General features: G+C 38.5%; 3 protein-coding genes across 12 annotated transcripts in view; 1 reads left to right on the top strand and 2 right to left on the bottom strand.

Moving 5' to 3' along the window:
* Window positions 1-344: 344 nt before the first annotated feature.
* On the bottom strand, window positions 345-10,326 carry coasy (CoA synthase). Of its 2 annotated transcripts, none has more exons than XM_086303795.1 (10): window positions 10,128-10,326; window positions 6,004-6,751; window positions 5,703-5,917; window positions 4,762-4,893; window positions 3,343-3,532; window positions 2,729-2,793; window positions 2,517-2,601; window positions 1,955-2,052; window positions 1,556-1,702; window positions 345-1,457 (listed from the first exon to the last, which is right to left on the bottom strand). In XM_086303795.1, exons 2-10 carry the CDS (start codon window positions 6,683-6,685, stop codon window positions 1,398-1,400), a joined length of 1,674 nt encoding a protein of 557 aa, XP_086159921.1. In that variant the 5' UTR covers window positions 6,686-6,751; window positions 10,128-10,326; the 3' UTR covers window positions 345-1,397. The 2 variants fall into 2 exon arrangements, with proteins under 2 accessions (XP_086159921.1, XP_086159922.1); XM_086303796.1 differs by lacking the exon at window positions 10,128-10,326 and adding an exon at window positions 9,963-10,097.
* A 1,222-nt stretch (window positions 10,327-11,548) lies between these two features.
* On the bottom strand, window positions 11,549-18,962 carry zdhhc6 (zDHHC palmitoyltransferase 6). Of its 7 annotated transcripts, none has more exons than XM_086303784.1 (11): window positions 18,721-18,962; window positions 15,686-16,225; window positions 15,484-15,575; window positions 14,868-15,027; window positions 14,599-14,757; window positions 14,002-14,055; window positions 13,593-13,760; window positions 13,369-13,410; window positions 12,780-12,928; window positions 12,276-12,322; window positions 11,549-12,167 (listed from the first exon to the last, which is right to left on the bottom strand). In XM_086303784.1, the coding sequence occupies exons 2-11, from the start codon at window positions 15,950-15,952 to the stop codon at window positions 12,067-12,069; spliced, it is 1,239 nt and encodes a 412-aa protein (XP_086159910.1). In that variant the 5' UTR covers window positions 15,953-16,225; window positions 18,721-18,962; the 3' UTR covers window positions 11,549-12,066. The 7 variants fall into 7 exon arrangements, with proteins under 7 accessions (XP_086159910.1, XP_086159912.1, XP_086159908.1 ...); XM_086303786.1 differs by lacking the exon at window positions 18,721-18,962 and adding an exon at window positions 18,567-18,698; XM_086303782.1 differs by lacking the exon at window positions 18,721-18,962 and adding an exon at window positions 18,466-18,618.
* vti1a (vesicle transport through interaction with t-SNAREs 1A) overlaps window positions 18,724-20,059 on the top strand; it is a 114,324-nt gene continuing 112,988 nt past the window's right edge. For 2 of the 3 annotated variants that reach the window (XM_086303789.1, XM_086303791.1), the window contains exon 1: window positions 18,724-18,925. In XM_086303789.1, the coding sequence (XP_086159915.1) occupies window positions 18,832-18,925 (94 nt within the window). In that variant the 5' untranslated portion in view covers window positions 18,724-18,831. The remainder of the gene's footprint in view (window positions 18,926-20,059) is intronic. The other variant, XM_086303790.1, reaches the window with a different exon arrangement.

The following is a 20,059-nucleotide window of genomic DNA, read 5'->3' as shown; positions in this document are numbered from 1 at the left end:
CAAAAGCAACAATCATCAGGTAGTTACTGACCTACAGATGCCAAAACGTGCAACCGACAGTACACCCTGTAGATATCCTTTATCTATGCCAGATCTGCCAGAGGGAATCTGTACAGCATTCGGCAGCTAGCTTAAATGTTGTCTAATTGGTATTGATGCAAGTGTCTGTGTGTGACAAGAGCTTTAAAACCTACACCTTGAAAATTGAGAGATTTGTTATGGGTTGATAACATTTCATTTACTGTTTTATGTAAATTTATATAGCAGTCAAAAAAGTAAAGACATCTAAAACTAAATTAAAATATACATTTTCTCTGACATCACAGAACAAGCCATGTAATACGTAGTGTTCCTAAAACAGCAAAGTATTTATTTGTTATTTAAATGCACATTTACAGCCATTAGTTATTATTAAAATGTCAACTTTGCTGCTTCCTGGAGGCTTAAGGGTGAAAAGAAATGGCTGAAACAAGCTTCTATAACCTTGCTTCCCCCACTGAGACCAAATGTGTAGTCCTATGCATTTCAGATGTCCTCCTTCACCAGTCTGCACAGCAATCCTTCAGGTTTACATCAGAAATGTTTATAGTGCCCATTGTATTTATTTCACTAAATATAATTGCTCTTCAGATTGACAAAAATTCCTAAATATACAAAACCTCAAAGATGAATAATTTAATAACATGGACAGAAAACAGTTACAGTTACATAGTATCATTAACTCATTTCCCCTTATGTTTCATTGTTCTTTAAAGAAAAAAAGGAAACAAAATAAAAATTAATAGAAAGTGGACAAATCCTGCAAAGTGTCAGCTGAAGTGCCCCAAATTTTTTGAATTTGCTGAGAAAGACTAATGCAAGATTGCAGTCGGTGTATCGGTAAACCATGCCGGTCAATTAAAACAAATAAAATAAAATTTGGGATGAAAAGAGGCCATCAGTTAAGATCACACCTAACAACAAGTGTTTGATAATAATTGATAGTAAACCACATGAAAGTATTGATCCATCCCGTCTTGTATCAATACATCAGGCTGGTGCTGTGATAGTGTGGAGGGCGCCTTCATACCATCTGCACATCACAGTCTAATAATAATCCCAAACAGGAATTTTAGACTAAAAATTCCAGAAGCCGTCTGTTAGTGTTTGTGGAGTCTTTACATCTTTAAAGTAAGCATCACTGAAATAAAACTAGAGTTTAAAAACCTGTGGATACTCAATCAGGCACTGAGTCTTGGTCAAAGAAGTGAGGGAGCTTCTTGGGTTTTCCCTGTGACCACCCACACTCCTTTCTAAGGCAGCGTATTCCTTACGAGGACCATTTGTCCACATGTCTCTGGCCTGGCACATGCTTACAAAGTCACAGCTGATGTGACGTAGAGACCTCGAATATGATTCTAATGTCCTTCATGCTTCTGCTGAATTCTCTTCTGAAGAAGATTCCAAGCTTTCAGCACCTTTTAAATGAGAAGAGGAGTAAAAATTAATGCAAAATCTGTTTTTCTCATAAAGCAGTCACGTGGACTTCATCCTGAAAGGATAAGGTGTGTTTAACCTGCTTCCGAGTGACCTCTGGCTCCCACAGTGTGCTGAGTACCACATTAGCATGCTCTACTTGTTTGCTGTTGGACCACTGGCTCTGCAGCCTGCGAAGGGCATCTTCTGTGGTGACCCCATCACGCTCTGTTATCCTCAACACCGCCTGAGAAAAGATGGGAATTAAGAGAAGGGGGGAGACGTGTTAGGTGGAGTTTTCAAATTATACTTTGGCACCCCCCAGTGGATATATTAAAGAAAACAGTATATCAGTTTTGTTTTTTAAAAAACAGGCCTTACACAATAAAAATATTTACCTTCAATTAAAAATTTGGCTTTAGGATTTGTAGGAGTTATAGAAACAAAACACAGATGTGACGAACTGCAAAGAAAACTTTGCAGAGGACAATTTCATTACCTCCTCCTCTGGGATGATGGTGACCCAGACCTCGTGGACCAAGTTTTTCCATTTGGCCTCCAGAAGAACTGCTGCATCCACCACACACACCTGCTTATCTGCAAAGAATCACATTAACTTTAGAAACTACAACAAAACAGGAAGGAGAAATATGCTTCCCCACTTTAAATGTTCACTACACTCAGCTATTTCAGCCATTTACCGAGTTTCAAAAATAAGTTTTTACTCGCTCACAAGTTCACTTGTTTAAGAATTTACAAAGCTTAAATATTTGAACAAGTACACAATCTTTCCACTAATCCTTACAGTGCAGATGTAACTTGTCAGGATTTACTGATTACTAAAAAGTCCAATTGTCACTCAGTTGACCCCTGTTAAAAATTAACAGACGAAAAAACAGCATCATATTTGCAAGGCCAATTAAATGATTATTGACATTCTGTAGGTATCTGATGAACTACCAAAAAAAGTAAAATGCCCCCTAAATGCATTTATATTTAAGAAATGAACGCACGGCAACAATGTTTAGTTGTCAGTTATTACATTTAATTTCATACTATACCTTCGTCTCTGGCTTGGTTGATTCTCTTTTGCACTAGAAGTGCAATTTCAGGCCACACAATGTCTGTTAGGGCTTTTAATCGCACCTGTTGGGGGGAAAAAAACAAAAAACAAAAACATCTCTGGTAAGTTTCTGAGAGAAACCTGACACGTTACCTGCAATTCTGCAAAGTGCTAAAATATTATCCAATAAATAAATATTATCCATACTACCTGATTTCCAAAGACTTTTCTTCCTAAAGCACGCCTGTTGATGGTTTTATCTTCACTTAGAATATCTAAAAGTGGAAAAGACACTCATTATTGCACAGTTTTACACAACATACAGTTTAACACTGACAGGAAAACATCTTGTTGAATGTCAGTATACTAAATTCTTGTGTTGTGCAGAGTCCATATTGACATGACAGCACTCTGGTCATTCTCCTCTGAATGCAAAACAAGTTAACATGACAAAATAAGTAACTTGCTGCCAGTTGTGTGACTCACTACATACCAGTGTTAACAAAAAACTGAACAGGATTCAAAACGCTCATCAATCAAAAAGTGATCGTGACAGAGAGCTCATCAGTGGTCAACGCAAGCCAAAAATAAATAAATAAATGAATAAAAATCAGGAGTCAGCTTTCATCAAAATCAAATCAGTGACATCATGACCTTTGCTGACTACAGTGTGTGCATTATAGCAATCAGTATGAAAGCAAAAACACAAAGTCTTATTGTCTTTTTTTTTTCCCCCAATCAAGAACAGATCAACTGTGTGAAGTATCACAAACATTACAGACCGACCCTTCCACTACGATACCCTCAAGTGAAGGTGTCCCTACCTGAACCAAATTCTTCGAGCACTCTGTGGTAGGCCGCTGCATCAGGTTGGTACACCTCATGGCCTAGTTTGTCGCAGTCAATCCAAACTGCACCAAAGGCCTCCAGCTGCTTAGCGATAGCGCTCTTTCCACTGCCGCTGCCCCCTGTCAGACCAATCACATATGGAAGAGGAGGAAGGTGGGAGTTGTCCTGGGATAGAGGAGACAGGAAATGAAGGGTTTAGAATGTGCAAATAAAATTAGAAAAATCAGCTCCTAAAACAAGTTATACTCACCACTGAAAAAAATAATCTATAATACCAGAGATGAATAAGACAAACCAAATGCACTCATTTGTGAGCTTGATGATACAATTTCCTGAACATAATATGTTTCACGGATGATCTGATATCCTCGTGTTGGTGTTGTTCCCAGACCATCATGAAAATGTTGTTCCAGGTTCAACGTTGCAAGTGACCAATCACATTGTTGTGACGTTATTCCTTTGCCATTCGTGCATTTACGAAATTCCAATGTTGCAAGGACAATATCAATTCTGCTTACTGTTTATTAAAGGGTTACGGTTAGGGTCAGGGTCCATTGATGGGCGGACAGAGGCGGTTTCACGCAGTTTAAGTACAGTTTTTTGTTTTACGCCGGTTTTTCCCGAAGTCGCAAAAGTATGACGTCACAACATTCTGATTGGTCACTTGCAATGTTGATCCTGGAACAACATTTAGTATGATGATCTGGGAACAACACCAACACGAGGATATCAGATCAACCAATGTTTCACTGCTCATTTCTAACTGTCAATAAATGTGTGAACATGTCACCTTCAGTATAAAACATTAATGATACCCACAAAATACTTTGTGTAATATCCACAGATTTTCCCCCCACCCATATCACGCAATTCCTGCTACAACAGTTAAAAGGTCGACCCCGTCACACCCTTCACCAGCCAGTTGGGTTTATTTCTGCTTCTTTGAGTGATTAAAAAGACACTTCAGAGCACATTCTCACAACTTTTACTAGTCGTGACTGAAAAATGAACCTCTTTTAAAAGGAACTTCATGTAATAGGAATGAGCTCAACCAACACTGGTGGGCGTTGTCCAGCTATAACGCCTTTGGTTCACCAAATCAATAAAAGATTACGAGATGTTCTTTTATAGGCTTGCACTTCTGTGCACTGCAAAAAAACAAACAAAAACAAAACCTGAATCAAAGGTAGCATGCCTGTGATGCACCTTTGATAGGAGCAGGGCCCCATTAATGCCCTAGTTTGGAAAAAAATAAAATAAATATGGTGATAAGAGACAGTTTTATTATAACTGCAGCTAACTGGTCCTTCAATTATACTGAAGTTTTTTCAGTGTGTTTGGACTCGCTGTTTTTGCACCTAAATTCTAAAAATACACACTCCTAACAAACCTACCTTGGGTGGTGTAAGCAGCGTCCCCAGGAGACGAGCACGCAGACTGGAGGAGCTGATCTTCTCCTCCTCTATCTCTGTGTGGTGGGCATCCTTGAGCAACTGGATCTCATGAAGGACAAGAGCTGGAAGACCCTGATTTAGAAAGTGGAAAGAACAAAATATGAAATATCACATCCTGCAGTAGAAATGAGACAAAATCAGAAAATGGAAGCAAGTAAAAATCCCGTAGCCCTTAATATGTACTGTCCTACTTTGAGGTGAATTTACAAGAGTTGAGTAGTAAGCCTGTTAAGTGAGTTACATGACAAAGCCTCTATAATACAGTATAATACTCTATTGACGGCACTCATTGGACTGACCCATACTCTGAATAATGAAAGTTCAAAGAACTCAGTGAAGATCTATAAAGGAGATTTGTGGATGCAAGCTTGGAAAGTCTCTTGTTGCCCTTTCATCACATCAAAACTGGTCTTGGAATAGATAAAGCAGGCTAACATTAACCCTCTGAATTGTCATTGCCAAAGCCCAGACTTTAACCCTATTGTAAATTATTTTTTGACTACGCTTAGAAGCAGAGCCTGTGTCAGGAAACCAACCGATTTAAATGAACTGTATCGAATCTGCCAAGAGAACCGGTCAAATATTCAGCCTGAAGCTTGCTGATTGCTACCAAAAACATCTGGCTGAGATGGAACTTTTGACCAGAACTATTAAATTATATCATATCATATTATTAAATATGTCTGAATAATTTAGCAGTATCAAAAGGGCCTTTGTGGGCATTTTTTTTTTTTTTTTTAAATAGAAGGAATGGAGAGCTATCTGCTATTCTGAAAGTAGAAGAAAAAAAACAAATGCTACACACGCACACACACCTGTTTACAAAAAGAATATTCACGTTTCAACACAAAACAGTATTTACTGTCAATTTCCTGACTTACATTCTCAGTGCGTTTCTTGTTCACAGCCTCCCCACCCTTTCTAGTCTCCTCGCTGACCACAATGCACTCCAGCAGGGGGTCAACTACAGACACTCCAAAGGGGTCATCAAGAGGCACAACCTCCACCTGCAGTGAGGGCTTGACGTCTTGGAGGAACTCCTGCAGTCTCTGGACCCGAACAGAGTAAGGCTCGATCAGCTCCTTTAGCACTTTTTCTGAAACCAGGAGGAAAACAATGTCAGGTGGATTTTAACATATGACTGAAATATGAGATGTCAGTCTCAGAAACACAACTACTCACTTTTAAGCATTGCATGGTCACACAAGCCAATCAGGAACCTTCTATTGGCCAGCAGGCAAGAGATACTAAGTAGAGTCTTGTGGGCCCCATGGAGTCGATCAAATGTCCCTCCTACCACCACGTCATTGTAAGTCTGCAGCGGCTCTGCCTTTTCTTGCTGTGCTTCTGGCACATCCTCCTCCTGCAATTTCATTAGCTCTGAGTGAAGCAGCACTGAAGGCAGCCCAGGTCTACAGGCATAGCAGTGGCCGGTGTAACTCTGCAAGCACTGAGTGACCTGATGGGTCTGACCGGGGTCCTGGGGAGCAAAGTCTGTTAGCACCACCTCTGGTGAGTTAGATAGAGCCTGTGGTGTGGGAAAGGGGCCGTTTGGGGTCGTGGCTCCGCTGCATGCGACTGACTGAGTGCGAACATTAGTCAGCAAAACGCAAACATCCAAGTGCCCGCACACATCAGCTGCATTACTGTACAGGCGGGTAATGAGATTAGACAGGTCCACTGCTGGTGGAATGAAAACTGGCCGAGGCTGGCTCCCACTTCCCAGATTCAACCCAGGATGGAGGTGGACATAGAGCGTACGCTCGACTCGCTGAGCAGCTGAGCTGAGCACCGGAGCAATGCGTAACGGAAGGGTGTGGAGAGGAGACGTCAGGACAAGGATGCCTGTGCTGAACATGGACATGTTACCTGCGGATGTCACAGAGATTCACAGTGCTAGGGAAGTCACTGGATTGGGGTTGGCTAAACACTGAAAGGGATGGAAAGAGAAAGACAGTTAAAAAAAAAATCTGTCTAAGACTGTAAAGTAAAAATGCCATGTTATAATTAAATTACAGCAAAAATAATAATAATAAAAAAATAAAAAATTCAAGCTATAGTACACTTACACCAATATATGATTAATCCTTGTTTCCTCATCAGTTGATACACTTATGGTATCAATTTAAAAATCCTACTTTGTGAAGAAAGTTGGTTGTCTAAGTCGTCCACTCACCAAGCAAGGTGACAACAAAAGCCTTTTAAGGCTGTGAGGTAACCATAATCGTCACTCTCTTCCAAATTGATGTTTTAAACATTGGTACTAGTGTAAGAGACAGGGCGCATTTAAAATCATAAAATAACTTATGGTTTTGTTCTCCGAAAAGTTGGGCATAACACTGACCACGACCTACATCAAAACATGAAATAAATAGAATACCTCAATTAAAATAAATATGCAAAGTCCAAATAGCTCAGTTAGGGAGTTAGCTTATACAAAAGCAGCAGCACAGTTAACCTTTTATCCATTGAAAGCTTAACTGGACAGCACAGTTTCTGTCATATTTCAGGCTGCTTATGGAACAAAAATGACTGGGTTTGCATCAGAAGTTGGCAAGGGTAGTTTCTGCCTATGCAGCTACCCTTAGAAAAACTTGGAAACCATTCTAATAGAAATCAAACCACGTTTTTATTGATATATACTGAGAAGCCAAAACTCGTCATTAAGGGTTCAGAGGAGGTTGTCAAATGCCATCTTTATTGGGGAAAGATTTCAATTGAAAACAGGAGAAAAAAGTAAAAATAAAGTTTAAAAAACCCCTCAAAGAATGCAAGTTTAAATGTAACAACAGATTCAATAAACCGATCCACAAGGCCTGTAACACTGTGGGTGTGGAGCTTGATTCTTTGACAGAGGTCTCAGAAAGGAAGCTACTGTCCAAGTTATGATCAGTACTGGACAATCCTTCACACCCTCTCCATCTAATGCTGTCACCACAGAAGCATGTTTTGCAAAAGACACCACAGAACATATCTACCTGTGACCATCAAACTTTACAACTCCCCCTTATGACACCTGGATAGTTTTTACTTGTACCATCTTGTTTAAAGTGTACATTTTGCTTTTAATATTTCATAAATTTTATGAAAGTCAGCATTTACAACAAAACAATATAATCCTCTGATAATTAAGTAAAAATGTACCAGGCAAGGCTTCCTTTATATGGCCTTGTGTCAGATGTTAGAGAAAGACTGGTGCTGAGGGTGGTCCTCTTAGCAGTCCTTTACATATTTAGACAATGTTGACACTATTTGTGTCCCATTTGTTGTTGCTGTAAGCATGTTGGATGGCTTGGAATTACTGATACATGCTATGGCTAAAAATTGGGGAGCAGTCAGACAGCGTTTCAACTGCAGATAACATTATCAACACCCGTGCTATGTCCTCGGTTGTGTTTACCTGATGCAATGAGTTGCAATAATGGAATGATTTACAAGCTTTGACAAGAGTTACTTAAAAACCCTCACTTCAGTTGAGGCTGCTTCTCAGCAGTTACTCTGTAACAGTTTAAAACAGAGACATTGTGTCTGTGCAACAAATCCCATTTGGGTCAACAGCCAAAGCTGCTGGTGATCATTGCACGCACAAGCGACATGACTAGACAGACAATGAACCAACTCCAGAAAGTGACCGATCACACAAGGCACTAATACACAGTTTCTAACACTCGTTTCTGGTTATAATCCTTCCACACAGGTACATTACACTTCCTACGCCGACTGCTGACTTTAAGATCTTCATCAGTTGGATCTGAAATCTTGTCTGCTTTTTTCCTGTGGCCTCAAACCTTCCTATTGCCTCAGTGATTGGGGTTTGCAGTTGGGGGGAACCTTTGAGTTGAATACGCATATGTGGTGTAGCAAGCTTCTTTAAGAGCTCAGTGAGAAAGACTGATGATTGATAATTCCGTTCTTGAATTCAGGGTGCTGAGCTGTGAAAAAGGTGTAGCCATTCAGGATGGTAATGTCAAGTTGTACCACACTTGCAGGTGTAGGTGCCAACCATCTGGTCCATGGTATCTATACTTCCTTTGGCTTGTTGTTGAATGTGATCAATTATATGTTTCCCCCTCCCCTTTCTGGTATTTTAATCCAACACTTTGTTACAATACATTGTGCTGAGGAGTACAACAGTCGCCCTTTTCTTTCTGACATAGCCAACTATGGTAAGGCTGCCATTGAATCCAACCTCTGTGTTGTAAACTTCCCAGGATGAGGAAGGATGGAAAGATGTCTGCCTTGTCCCATTGTAGTTCCCACAATTGTGTCTCCAGTAGACACTGTGCAAGAGGCACACTGGAGAAAAAGTCATCTGTAGTGAAGTTGTGTCTTGTGTTTATGAGTCTACTCCACAACCAGTGGACAATGTTTTCCCTCAGCTTTTTCTGCACTTCTTTCACCAAGTAAATTATTCCAAATATTATATTGCAGATGTCGGCATAACAAATGCAAAAGATTTTCAGGCCATACTTGACGGGCGTGTTTGGCATCTACTATGGAAATTTTGTCTCCCCCACAAGTTGACCATCTAGGGTGGCACAATCACTGGTGATGAACACTGTCTGAATGATGAATGAATACCATCTGTTAATTCTTGCTGTGAAAAATAATCTCCCTAAGTGGTGATACTCTAGCGGCCCACGAAAATATATATTCCTGACATTAACAGTTGATAAGAATCAAAAGATTCCATTGGAAATGAATGCAGATCATTTTTAATCACTTATGGAAGTTTGGTGTAGTAATACAACAATGACAATTTTGTAAAAATGTTTAAAAGGCCATTTAAAAATGTAAATGGCATGACATTAAAAACATGTTTTTGAGGAATAGCTGGAACATGGAATGCAAACAACTTGTCATTAATTAGATATTGCAAGAAAACATCCTGACCGGGTCATTTGTGACCCACTAATGCATCTAAGGCTTAAAGTTGTTCTATGTTAAGCCAATGTGACTGCAGCGAGCTGGCCACAGCAACTGTCTGAGCTTGTTTTCTATCTGTATATAGTTGGACTTGTGATTAACTTCTGTTAATCACAAGTCCAATCTGTGTTCGAAGCTAGCTAGCTAGATGCAACACTAAAGCAGCACTGGCTGCAAAAAGTGGCAGAAAAGCAGGATAAATATAAAATACCTACGCTTTCACCATATTAGTAATGGCAACCATACTCCGCACGATCCTAAGATATCGCAATAGCAACTATGTTTTTCCAGACGTTTGGTACGGCCTGTACATGCAGCCAGAGCCAAAAAAAAAACGTTCCCAACTGACAGTCTGGCTGACTGTCTTAACAGCAGCTTACCTATAGGTAGCAGATCTAAAGCGCTGTGAAGAGCGTCAGAGTCGAGCCGTACTGATGTGGAGCTGCACGCATATTTACTGGAGAGCTCGTTTATCTGTCACTTTTAAACGAAAAGCTGCCTATTCCCGTTCAGCCCTGTGCAAACTGCTAAGAACCCACTAGTGGAAGTCACTCGCACGTGAACGGGGTTTTGTAATCACGTGATAGTTCCTGGCCACTTGATTGGATGCAGAGCTACAGAGCCGTTGAAAAGAAGCCGCGGTCAAGAGACCAAGGTAACGATTTTTTTTTCAGCCGTGAACTCTAAAAAATGAAAGGTATTTCACTGCTTTAGGTATTTATTTATTTTAAATTTATTATAAAACATTTTTTATTTTAATTTTAAATTGTAATATTTATTTATTTAAATAATTAGTAAAACTTTTTTTTAAATAAAAAATGCTTTTTTAAATGTTTTAATATTTTCAATTGATTTCCTCGTTTTAGTTTTTTTATTGGTTGGTTTTGTTTTTGTTCTGTTTTTGTTATCTCAAGTGTCACTTTTGATCTTTTTAAATTATTATTATAAAACCCTAAAATCAGGGTCAATATATAAGAATCTTAAAGTAAGTATAATAATACAAAGGCAACAGTTTGTGAAGGTGTCCTGTCTCACATGCTCAAATACAAAGGGAGGATTTGAATGCCAAATGTGACCAAAGTGAAAAAGACTTTATTTTATCTTAGTCTTGTAACTAGATTATATTATTGTTTGGGTTTCATTTGTCCCCCAGAAATTTAACTGTTCAACAGTCCTGGGTCTTCTTTGTCATATTTTTAGTTTCATGATATTCCAGATGTTTCTACTGGTCAAAGGTTTGGACTGCAGACAGGCCAGCAGCATGCCCTCTTCTAGTAAATACTACCAACTTTAATGTAATATTTATATGAAATGCTAAACAAAGAACATAAAAGTAAGATAAAGCACAACAGATACAGAAACAAGAATACAAATAATTAGACTGAAATTTGCCTGTTAATGAAGTGTGCCAATGCACCCATGTTCCACCTCTTATAGACCAATTTGTCATTCTTTAGTTTAACTTATGGCAAAACCAGTATTTTAAATTATTTTCATTGCTTAGTTTCCTTTGGTCACCTTAAAGAAAAAAATGAGGCAGATGTTGTCAATAAATTTAATATTATAATGAAAAATTAAACATTCAACTTATTCAATTATAAACTACAGAACTAACTTTGATGTAAATTGTTTCTGTATTTGAAGGTACTATTAAAGGAATTATACAAATGTTTGACTGAAGTGGCGGGTTTAATTATCTACAATTTATCAAATGTAAACGAAGCACTTTTTACAAGCTCAAGATGTCTTAAAAAAAATTAACAAACAAGAGAATCTATTACAAAGAATGAGACAAACACTCTTGGGGGAGATCTTTCTTCATTTTTCAAATTATATTTTGAGGCCAACAATTTACTTTCACAAAAATAATTAATAAAAAGAAAAAAAGAAAATGAAATGTCTCTATAAGGTAGAAAGAGTTCCATGCCCTCAAGTTTGGTGGGCAGAGGCTTTGCATAAGTAGCAAAAAAGAAATACCAACACAAATGAAAAATAACAGGTTCAAGTAAAAAGTTTAGTCATAACAAAGTTACACCATAGTCTGGTGTACTCTTGGACATTAAGACGGTTGTTGAGTTTAATTTTTGGTCAGAGGAATCAAACTGAGCCTATGGGACCAGTTCCTCTAATGACTTCTCCACAAATAAAAAGTGCTCAGTAAGACTCAAAAAACTACTTAGAAATATAAGTTGGCACTGAAATGTGCAAGAAATGGAAAATTTGAAATTCTTGATGGTAAACCTGCAGGATCGGGCATGACATCTTCAGTGGATGCTTATAAACATTGAGAGTTTAACACATCAAGCCCGTTGACATGTATTAATTGACTTTTTTATCACTGGTGGTATCACTTGCTGCTGTGTCATAATGGCACTTCTCCACACATCGTCTTGGAAACCATCCTCTTACACGGTCTCCAGCTTAATGCCAAACAAAAAAAAATAGAAAGTTACACATTTGTTACAGTGACTTTACACGACACTTTGTTACAGTGGTTTTGAAAATTCAACGGGACAATAATTCCTTACCTCTCAGTTGCTCCTCACTTAAAACTTTATCTCCATACATCCACCATCTAAAGGAAAAAATTACAGTTTAAAAAAAAATGACTCATCAAATACCTATAAAGCTTATTAGCCTGTGGGGCCAGGTTCACCCCTTAAAGGCTGCACTAAGGTATGTGGTGTACCATGAATCAGCAGCTGGAGGTGAGGCATTTACAGGTCAAACACTGGTGTTGTTTGACTTCTGTGTTAATCCCAGTTTTTCCATAATGCACTCGGAAAACCAAGGTGGCAAGTAGAATGAATTTAGCAACTGGCTATCTGGCTGACTGCTAGGATCTGCTTGGGACGAGTGACCGTAAATGATGTGGCCTACTTATGACCAAGCTGTGGAATCTGTCACTCAGACCCAAGTGGACCCCTAGACTCATGAAGTGGAAACTATGACATGCTAATTAGACTGCTGGTTGACCACACTCAAAATCAAACACCAAACAGGAAACAGTAGTTCTGTGCAGACAAACTTACTTGGTACCACGAGTAGCCAGAATGGTATCCCCCTTGCAGAGAGGGATCCTGGGTTCCTCGGTGCAGGGGGTTCTAAAAAAAGTTTGTAAACCCTTGCTGAGAGGGCAGCAAGCTCCATTATAATCCTCTACTGCCCGGTACTGGACCTGCTGGTCAAGGCAAATATGATACATGGTTATTCTACTGCTCTGAACATCAGTTAAAAGTTACTTATGTATGTGTAGAAAGTCTTTAATCTTAGTGCTTTGACAAATCTCACAGTACTGATTATAAGATCTACACTATAAGAAAGGTATCTGTTAATTTCATTCTCTATGGTGTATTGGATTGTTACAAGCTAAGATGTAGCTCATCAATTTCCTGACATGATATGATTATAAATATGATCCTCAGTGTTTATTTAGTATCAGTCCCTAGTACTTCAGCATGAAAATACACTCTTCTTGACCTGTATGTTTTGCTTGTTTCACACACTGCATAAGCCAAATTCATGCAATGCATAAATAAACCCCTGACAACACTTAACAGTTATGTGCATTGAAAACTACAGTCTTATCACAAGTATTTATTCTTTAACTTGGTTACTTACACTTCTCACTCGTTTATCAGCTTTCTGTTTCAGTTGCTCAATCTGTGTAAGGAGAAATAACAGGTACAAATTTTATTTATAAACTGAACTTTTATAAGAAATGTCTAATTAGTCATCACTGAATCTATGGAGTTAAACAAAAACATGATTTTTTCTAATTTTAAGACAGAACAGTAACAAACAAAACACAATCAGTAATGTCTACATTACTCAACTCAACCTACAGTTAAGGTGTGCTGGTGACACTTGGGATGGACTGGCCATACAATGCCATCGCCTCTGGGTGTCCCCGACCACGTGAAGACTTGTTTAAAATTCAGCCAGCGGCTGCCGAGGTCGTACGGGAAGATAAACTCTTCCCCTGTTTGGTAGTGCTGTATTCTGTCTTTGGCCTATTAAAAGAAAGACAAGCAAACCAAGAAAACACATTTTCTAGTACTGTCAGAGGGTACTATAACATGTGTGTCTCAGTCATTTTTAAATATGAAGTACTGCAATGATATGATATGGTACTGAGTGAATATAAAAATCACATCCCAGATTACTGTTTGTGAATCAAGAGAAAAAGACACTGATATCTCAAAATGTTATCAGGAATCAAAGTCACGGGAAATCAAGCAGAGACATTCTGACCTTTTCCTCTATCCACGACTCGATTGAAGTCTTATTTCGAAGGATGACTTTCATCTGAAAAGGACACACACTCATTATCAGAGTCAGCAATCTCTCGGCCTATATTTCCTTAAATAAACTGCTTTGTTATTGGAGTATTGAATGGAGCTGGATATATACTACACATGTCCAAGCTTTAAACTTATAAAATTGGTTTCACTCTTTCTTGCTTAAGAAAATTCAGTTACCATTTATTTATTACAGCTATGCAGTTTATCTTTTTTATGCTATGCACTGTCTTTCTTTGTCCCTTTATGTTATGTTAACCATTTTTGTTACATTACTTGCAAATAAATAGGTAGGAGTATGGATCCATGCATTTGCAGAATTCTAACACAGTTTTATTTCTGATATGCCTACATACGCCACAATATGCTCTCTGGTCAGATCTTCACCAGATGTTTTCCACACTGCTCTTGTCTTGAAGTGAAAACATGGCTTGCAAGATGTAATGTGGCTTTGTAGGATAATGAGTAAAATAATCAGACAAATGTCTCTCTCTTTTTTTTTTTTTTAACCAAAAGCTTGTTAAGTTTGCAAAACTTAGGAAAAACTCACCTGTATAACGAAAAGCATACCAACGGCAATAGTGGTGCCAAGTGCCAAACCTAAGGCAAAGAGTGTAGCAGCGAAGGCAGGCACACTGAAGGGCATGAGGGGCTGAAATTGACGCACAGCACTCATGTCAATCCTTACAGTACTCCAGCCGAATGATATCTGCAGTGAAGAAAGAGGAAACAGCTTTATTAGCCTGGTGGGGGTTCGGCCTAGAACTGTGATAACAGGACATCAAAAGCATGGTGGGGCCAGCGCAGGTGACAGCTCACCCTCTCATACAGCTGTGTGTACATAGTCATAATGAAGATAACGGCAGCGTGTGAGCAACCCAGTGGAGCCAGGAGCAGGAAGCTGGTGAAGTAGGCGTGATTCAAGTGGCCACAGCAGTTGTTGATCCAGGGGCAGTGGTGGTCCATTTTCATCACGCACCTGAAGGAATGGAGATGAGGAGGAGTAACAGGACATAAGAGTAATAATCTGCGGTCAAAGCTCATTTTTCAATCATCATACAACTGCAAAAACAGACATTTCACATCAATAGAGAATCACTAATGATGTGCTCTAAGGTATGGAGCACTCTAATGGAGTGATACTTGCATGAGAGGAAATAACATGCACTTAAGGGATGTTTTCTTCTGAAATAGTAGTTTGGTGTGCTGCCAATAGCTCAGTAATTTTGCAGCTGTAATGCCCCGTTCCTGAACCAATTTCTTTGGTCACAAGTCAGTGTTTTTCCATCGCAAAGAATTTTTTTGCCACTCCCCAAAACCTTTTTAGTCAGCAACCAAAGGAGAAGCTCTCCTCTCATTCACTGCCACACTATTTTGTACAGGTGAACCGTTTTGACTGTGTTTAATAAATAAATTTAATAATAAATGTAAATACCTGTTACACTTTCGACAGTGGTGGGACCTGGGAGCCTTGTAGCCTTGACACCCTCTGCAGAACTGTAGGTACTGGGTATCCTGCTGATTTTCCTGTTTCAGCATAGACACATGTGTCAGATAATATATGGATTTATAACATTTAAATAAGTTCATGCTTGCTAATGTTTGTGTGCTAAAAAATTATATGAACTTATCCTTACTGGTTTCCAGCCAAGAGGAATGTATCCAGGTCCAACAAACATAGCATTGAAGTAGTTGTAAAGTATGAGGACAGTCCAGTTGATGAGCATGATGAAGTTAATGCTCCCCCCTGTAGTGTCTAGAGGCCAGTACCAGATAATGGAGTCTAGAATTGCCATTGTGGAGCATATAGCAATGACAGACAAGGCTATGATTGGACCCCAGTGGCACAATCTCCGAACCTCATGGAGGTTCTTAAAGGTCACAAAGGTTGACAGGAAGTTCATTTTTTCAGAGCTAGTTTAATTCTAGTATTTTGGCTGCTGGACTCCAGAAATTTCAAATGTCGATGTATTAGTGTTTTGCTCTGCTATCTCCCAAAGTCACGGGTAGAGGTGATACACATATTTTTTCTCGTCCTCTGAGTATCCAGGAACAGGCCCAGTCTTGAACTACTGACGCGTTCTGTGTCCCACGATTTCTTGTCCTGGCAGAGAGCAGCATCCTCTCTTGTCAATCCCTGAAGCACACGGTCTTTGTGATGGACTCAAGTTTCCCATCTGAAAGAGAGGGGGAAAGCAGTTTTAAATCATAAGCAGTGAAATTAATTAGTGACAGAGCCAGGAGTCACATCAAGCTAATGTTTTTTCAGTAGTTACATGTGTCACCTGTCCCAATATTTCTGTTATGGTAACAAACAACAGCTGATAACTAGGGACCTTTTTATTTGGGATCTATACATACTCAGTTAGATGACCTTTCTGAAATAATTAAAGAATTTTCAGAAGCTTATTAAGTCTGTTTAATTGGGATTGTTTTGCAAAAGTATTGTGAAAAAGTATTTGACTGATTTCTTAGTTGGTTTTTTTTTTGCATCTTTATCACACGTGCATTTTCATTGTCTAATATTATATTTTGTTTTAAAAATAAAAAAAATGCCATCTTTAAAACAAACTGTCTAGAAATAGTTGCCTACCTTGTTAAATCATGAATTTTTTTTTCTTTTAACTGAGTTCATTTTCACCAACCTGATTACTGCCAGACCTGTTGAATCAAGAAATCATTTCAATAGAGACTATCTGACAAAAATTAACGTAGTCTAAAAGATGTCAAAAATATCAACATATCATGGCACAATAAAAAGAAACAAGTGAGAAACAAAGTCATAGCCATCTATCAGTCTGGAAAGGGTTACAGAGCTCATCTAAGGCTTTGGGACTCCAGTGAACCATTATCCACAAATGGAGAAAACTTAAGAGCAGTGGTGAACCTCCTAGTCTCCGGCCTACCAAAACACTCCAACATCAGTGTTCATTATTCAACAATAAGACAGGGATCAGGGAAAAAATCCATGGGAGCGTTCCTAGTTGAAACTGCTCAAAAAGAACACAAAGCCTCATCTCATATTTGACAAAAACCATCTTGAAGATCCAAAAGACTTATGGGAAAATTTTTCTGGGGACTGAGAAGACATAAGTCTAATTTTTTGGAAGGTTTTGTCCTGTTACAGGTGGCATAAAACTAGCACAGCATTTCATAAAAAGAACATTATAGAAACAGCTAAACATGGTAGTGGTCCTGCTGCTTCAGGACCAGAATGACTTACTGATGGAACCATGAATTTTAATATCTGAAAGAAATTCCTAGTAGAATGTCCAACCTTCAGTTTGAGCCCTGAAGCTCAAGCCCACCTAGGTTATGCAGCAGGACAATGACATGAGAAACACCTGCAAGTCTACCGCTGAATGGTTAAAAATAAACCAAAATAACATTTTTGGAGTTGCCAAGTCAAATTCTGGACTTTAATCCGATTGAGATGCTTTGGCATGATCTTAAACATGCTCAAAAAACCTTCAATTTGGCTGAATCAAAACAATTATGCAAAAAAAGAGTGGACGGAAATTGCTCCACATCAACGTGAAAGACGGATTGACAGCTATAACAAATGCTTGACTACAGTTCTTGCTGTCAAGGTTGACACAACCACTTATTAGTTTTAGAGGGCAATTACCTTTTCATACAGGGCTACGTAGGTTTGGATACCCCCTCCCCCCATTAATAAATGAAATTATCCTTTAAAAACTGCATTTTGCATTTACTCGTGTTATCTTTGTCTAATGTTAAAATTTGTTTGATTATCTGAAACATGTAAATGTGACAAATGTGCAAAATACTTTTTCACAACACAATTTATGTCATACTGCTAATGAAAAAGATGTTATTCGTGCTTTAAAAAAACAGAAACAACTCCTCGGTAGTTGCAATAAAAATACTGAACAATCATGACTAACATTTTTAGCTAATGACTTAAAAGCACGTACAGAAACGGCAATAAAACATACCACACTAATGTAGACAGTGCTGGATTTGTATTAATATTAAATTACCAAACTAAAAGCAGAACCACAGCATTTGCTTCATTGACTAATTAGCTTGTGTTACCAAGCTAGCTAATTCTCGCCAGAAAAAAAAAGATTAATAATTACGATTTATATGCAAGTCTTCTATCCATCACTGCACAGTAATGGACAGAAAACTATGCGTTAGACAACTCCGCTTTAAAAAAAATCAACAGACAGGTGATAAGTTTATGCCTTTAGCTCTAAAATTGTGTTTCCGTTAGCACCGTGGGTTCAGCAGTTATCGTTAGATAGCTAGCCTAGTCACCAACATAAACACTAATAACGTAGCACGCTGAACACTTACCACGAGGGGCAAACAGAAAACAAAGATAACCTAAATGACAAATGCTTTGTTTTTAATAAATAGAAACAAAAGGCTGTCACTTTAAATCACCAACCTGGTCACTTCCTTATTTTTTTCATAAAATTTTCCTGTGTACAGTGAGGAACCTTCCTCATGGTGTCTCAGAAACTAATACCCTCCACCACTTGTAGATACCTTTTAATCCAAGTAGCAGTCTATCACCGAAACGGCACAGAACTACAAGAGTTATTCATGTATTCAAATTCGGGCTGAAATTATTAGCATTTTCTGTCCATCTTTCGAACCTTTTTCAGTGTCGAAAACGTGAAAACAAAGTCAAGTTCCTTACCGAGCACATTATACTGTGACTCAAGGAAGAAGCTCCATTCGAGGCTTGTTGTTATTCTGAGCTAACTGTCAACCAGAAAGCTAGTTACCTGTTGTAAACTCGACTACCAGAATGTCTTCAGACTTTGAAGCATACGAGCAGGACTTTGGAACAATTACCGCAGAAATAACTAATAAAATTGGCCGAATTCCCAAACTAAGTGGAGGTAAGAGTTTCATTTATAAGCTGTTAAAGCTCATCTGGCTTGCTAGCTCCAGTCTCAGCTGACAAGGCAGCTAACGGTAGCGATAATGTGATTTCATCCAAATATTGGTCAAACTAGTGGTGAAACACAGCTATATAAAAATAGTTTTTGTTATATAAAAAGAATGTGACATGTATTTGTGGCCGTCTTCTTATCTTGGTATGTCTTTGATAGGTTTAGCCGGTGTGAAAATAGTGTTAAAGAACATCCTAACTCTGTTTATGGTGTTCAGAAGAGGATAGAAGCTTCAAATCACTTTAATGAGTAGGTTAATATTAATTGAAACTATTCAACTGAAGTAATATTTTAGTGTTATCATAGTGATTTAGTGTATGACATTCTTGCCAATACTTACCATAAAGAAAAACCTATGGATGTTTTTGTGGACAATCATCGTTGGAAAAGTTAAGTTTTGGAATGGCACTGATATCACTGCAACTTTCAATGACACTTTTGGGGAGTGTTGTTTTTAGTTTTACTGTGGATTTCAGTTTTAGCCAGTTTAAAGATAATTCAGCCTTTTGATACCAGCAAGTTTGAAAGCATACGTTTCTTAATATGTTAGCAAGGGCCTAGTAACTAATATGATGGACTAATAACTTTATCCTGGTATTGACTTAAATATTTAAAAGCGTGTCTTTGGTTGACTATTTATTTAGCTCTTTACATTCCATTCACTTTTATTTATATAGCGTTAAATCATAACAGCAGTCACTGAAGGTACTTGGATTAGAGCAATGCAACCTTCAGTGGACGGCTTTTCCAGCAAAAGGTTAGCAGTTTCAGAAATTTTCTCATTGATCTTCAGAACACAGTCCTGGATGCAGCTGTAGATGGTGTACTCTGGTTCATCCGTGCATGCTGTCCAGCACAAAGGACAGTGTATCAGCGGTGAGGTCCACAGTAGAAGTTACAGAGGGGTTTGAGGTGGGATTACATCAAGCATCAGGCCTGAGTTCCTTCTTGTTTGCAGTGATAATGGACAGGTTGATAGATGAGGTCAGGGAGGAGTCTCTGTGGACTTTCATGTTCGCAGATGACATTTTGATCTGCAGTTATAGTAGGGAGCAGGTTTAAGAGGTCCTGGAGGTAAGT

Source organism: Aulonocara sp. 'chitande type north' Nkhata Bay, linkage group LG8 (assembly GCF_057382095.1).
Source record: "Aulonocara sp. 'chitande type north' Nkhata Bay isolate Kocher_YH1m ecotype deep benthic linkage group LG8, A_spYH_male_GT1.1, whole genome shotgun sequence".
Classification (NCBI taxonomy): Eukaryota; Metazoa; Chordata; class Actinopteri; order Cichliformes; family Cichlidae; genus Aulonocara; species Aulonocara sp. 'chitande type north' Nkhata Bay.
The sequence above is the reverse complement of the archived record's forward strand: the minus strand, read 5'-3'. Positions and strand labels throughout refer to the sequence as shown.

Bases quoted from the DNA above. Each gene is read 5' to 3' on its own strand.
- zdhhc6 (XM_086303784.1), bottom strand. From the start codon at position 15,952: ATGAACTTCCTGTCAACCTTTGTGACCTTTAAGAACCTCCATGAGGTT. The intron at 15,576-15,685 runs GTAAGGATAAGT...ATGCTGAAACAG, and splicing joins TTCCTCTTGGCTGGAAACCA to GAAAATCAGCAGGATACCCA. The intron at 15,028-15,483 runs GTATTTACATTT...CCATTCCTTCAG, and splicing joins CACTGTCGAAAGTGTAACAG to GTGCGTGATGAAAATGGACC.
- coasy (XM_086303795.1), bottom strand. From the start codon at position 6,685: ATGTCCATGTTCAGCACAGGCATCCTTGTCCTGACGTCTCCTCTCCAC. The intron at 2,602-2,728 runs GTAGTATGGATA...TCCCCCCAACAG, and splicing joins GAAAAGTCTTTGGAAATCAG to GTGCGATTAAAAGCCCTAAC. The intron at 2,053-2,516 runs GTATAGTATGAA...GATTCTTTGCAG, and splicing joins CAACCAAGCCAGAGACGAAG to ATAAGCAGGTGTGTGTGGTG.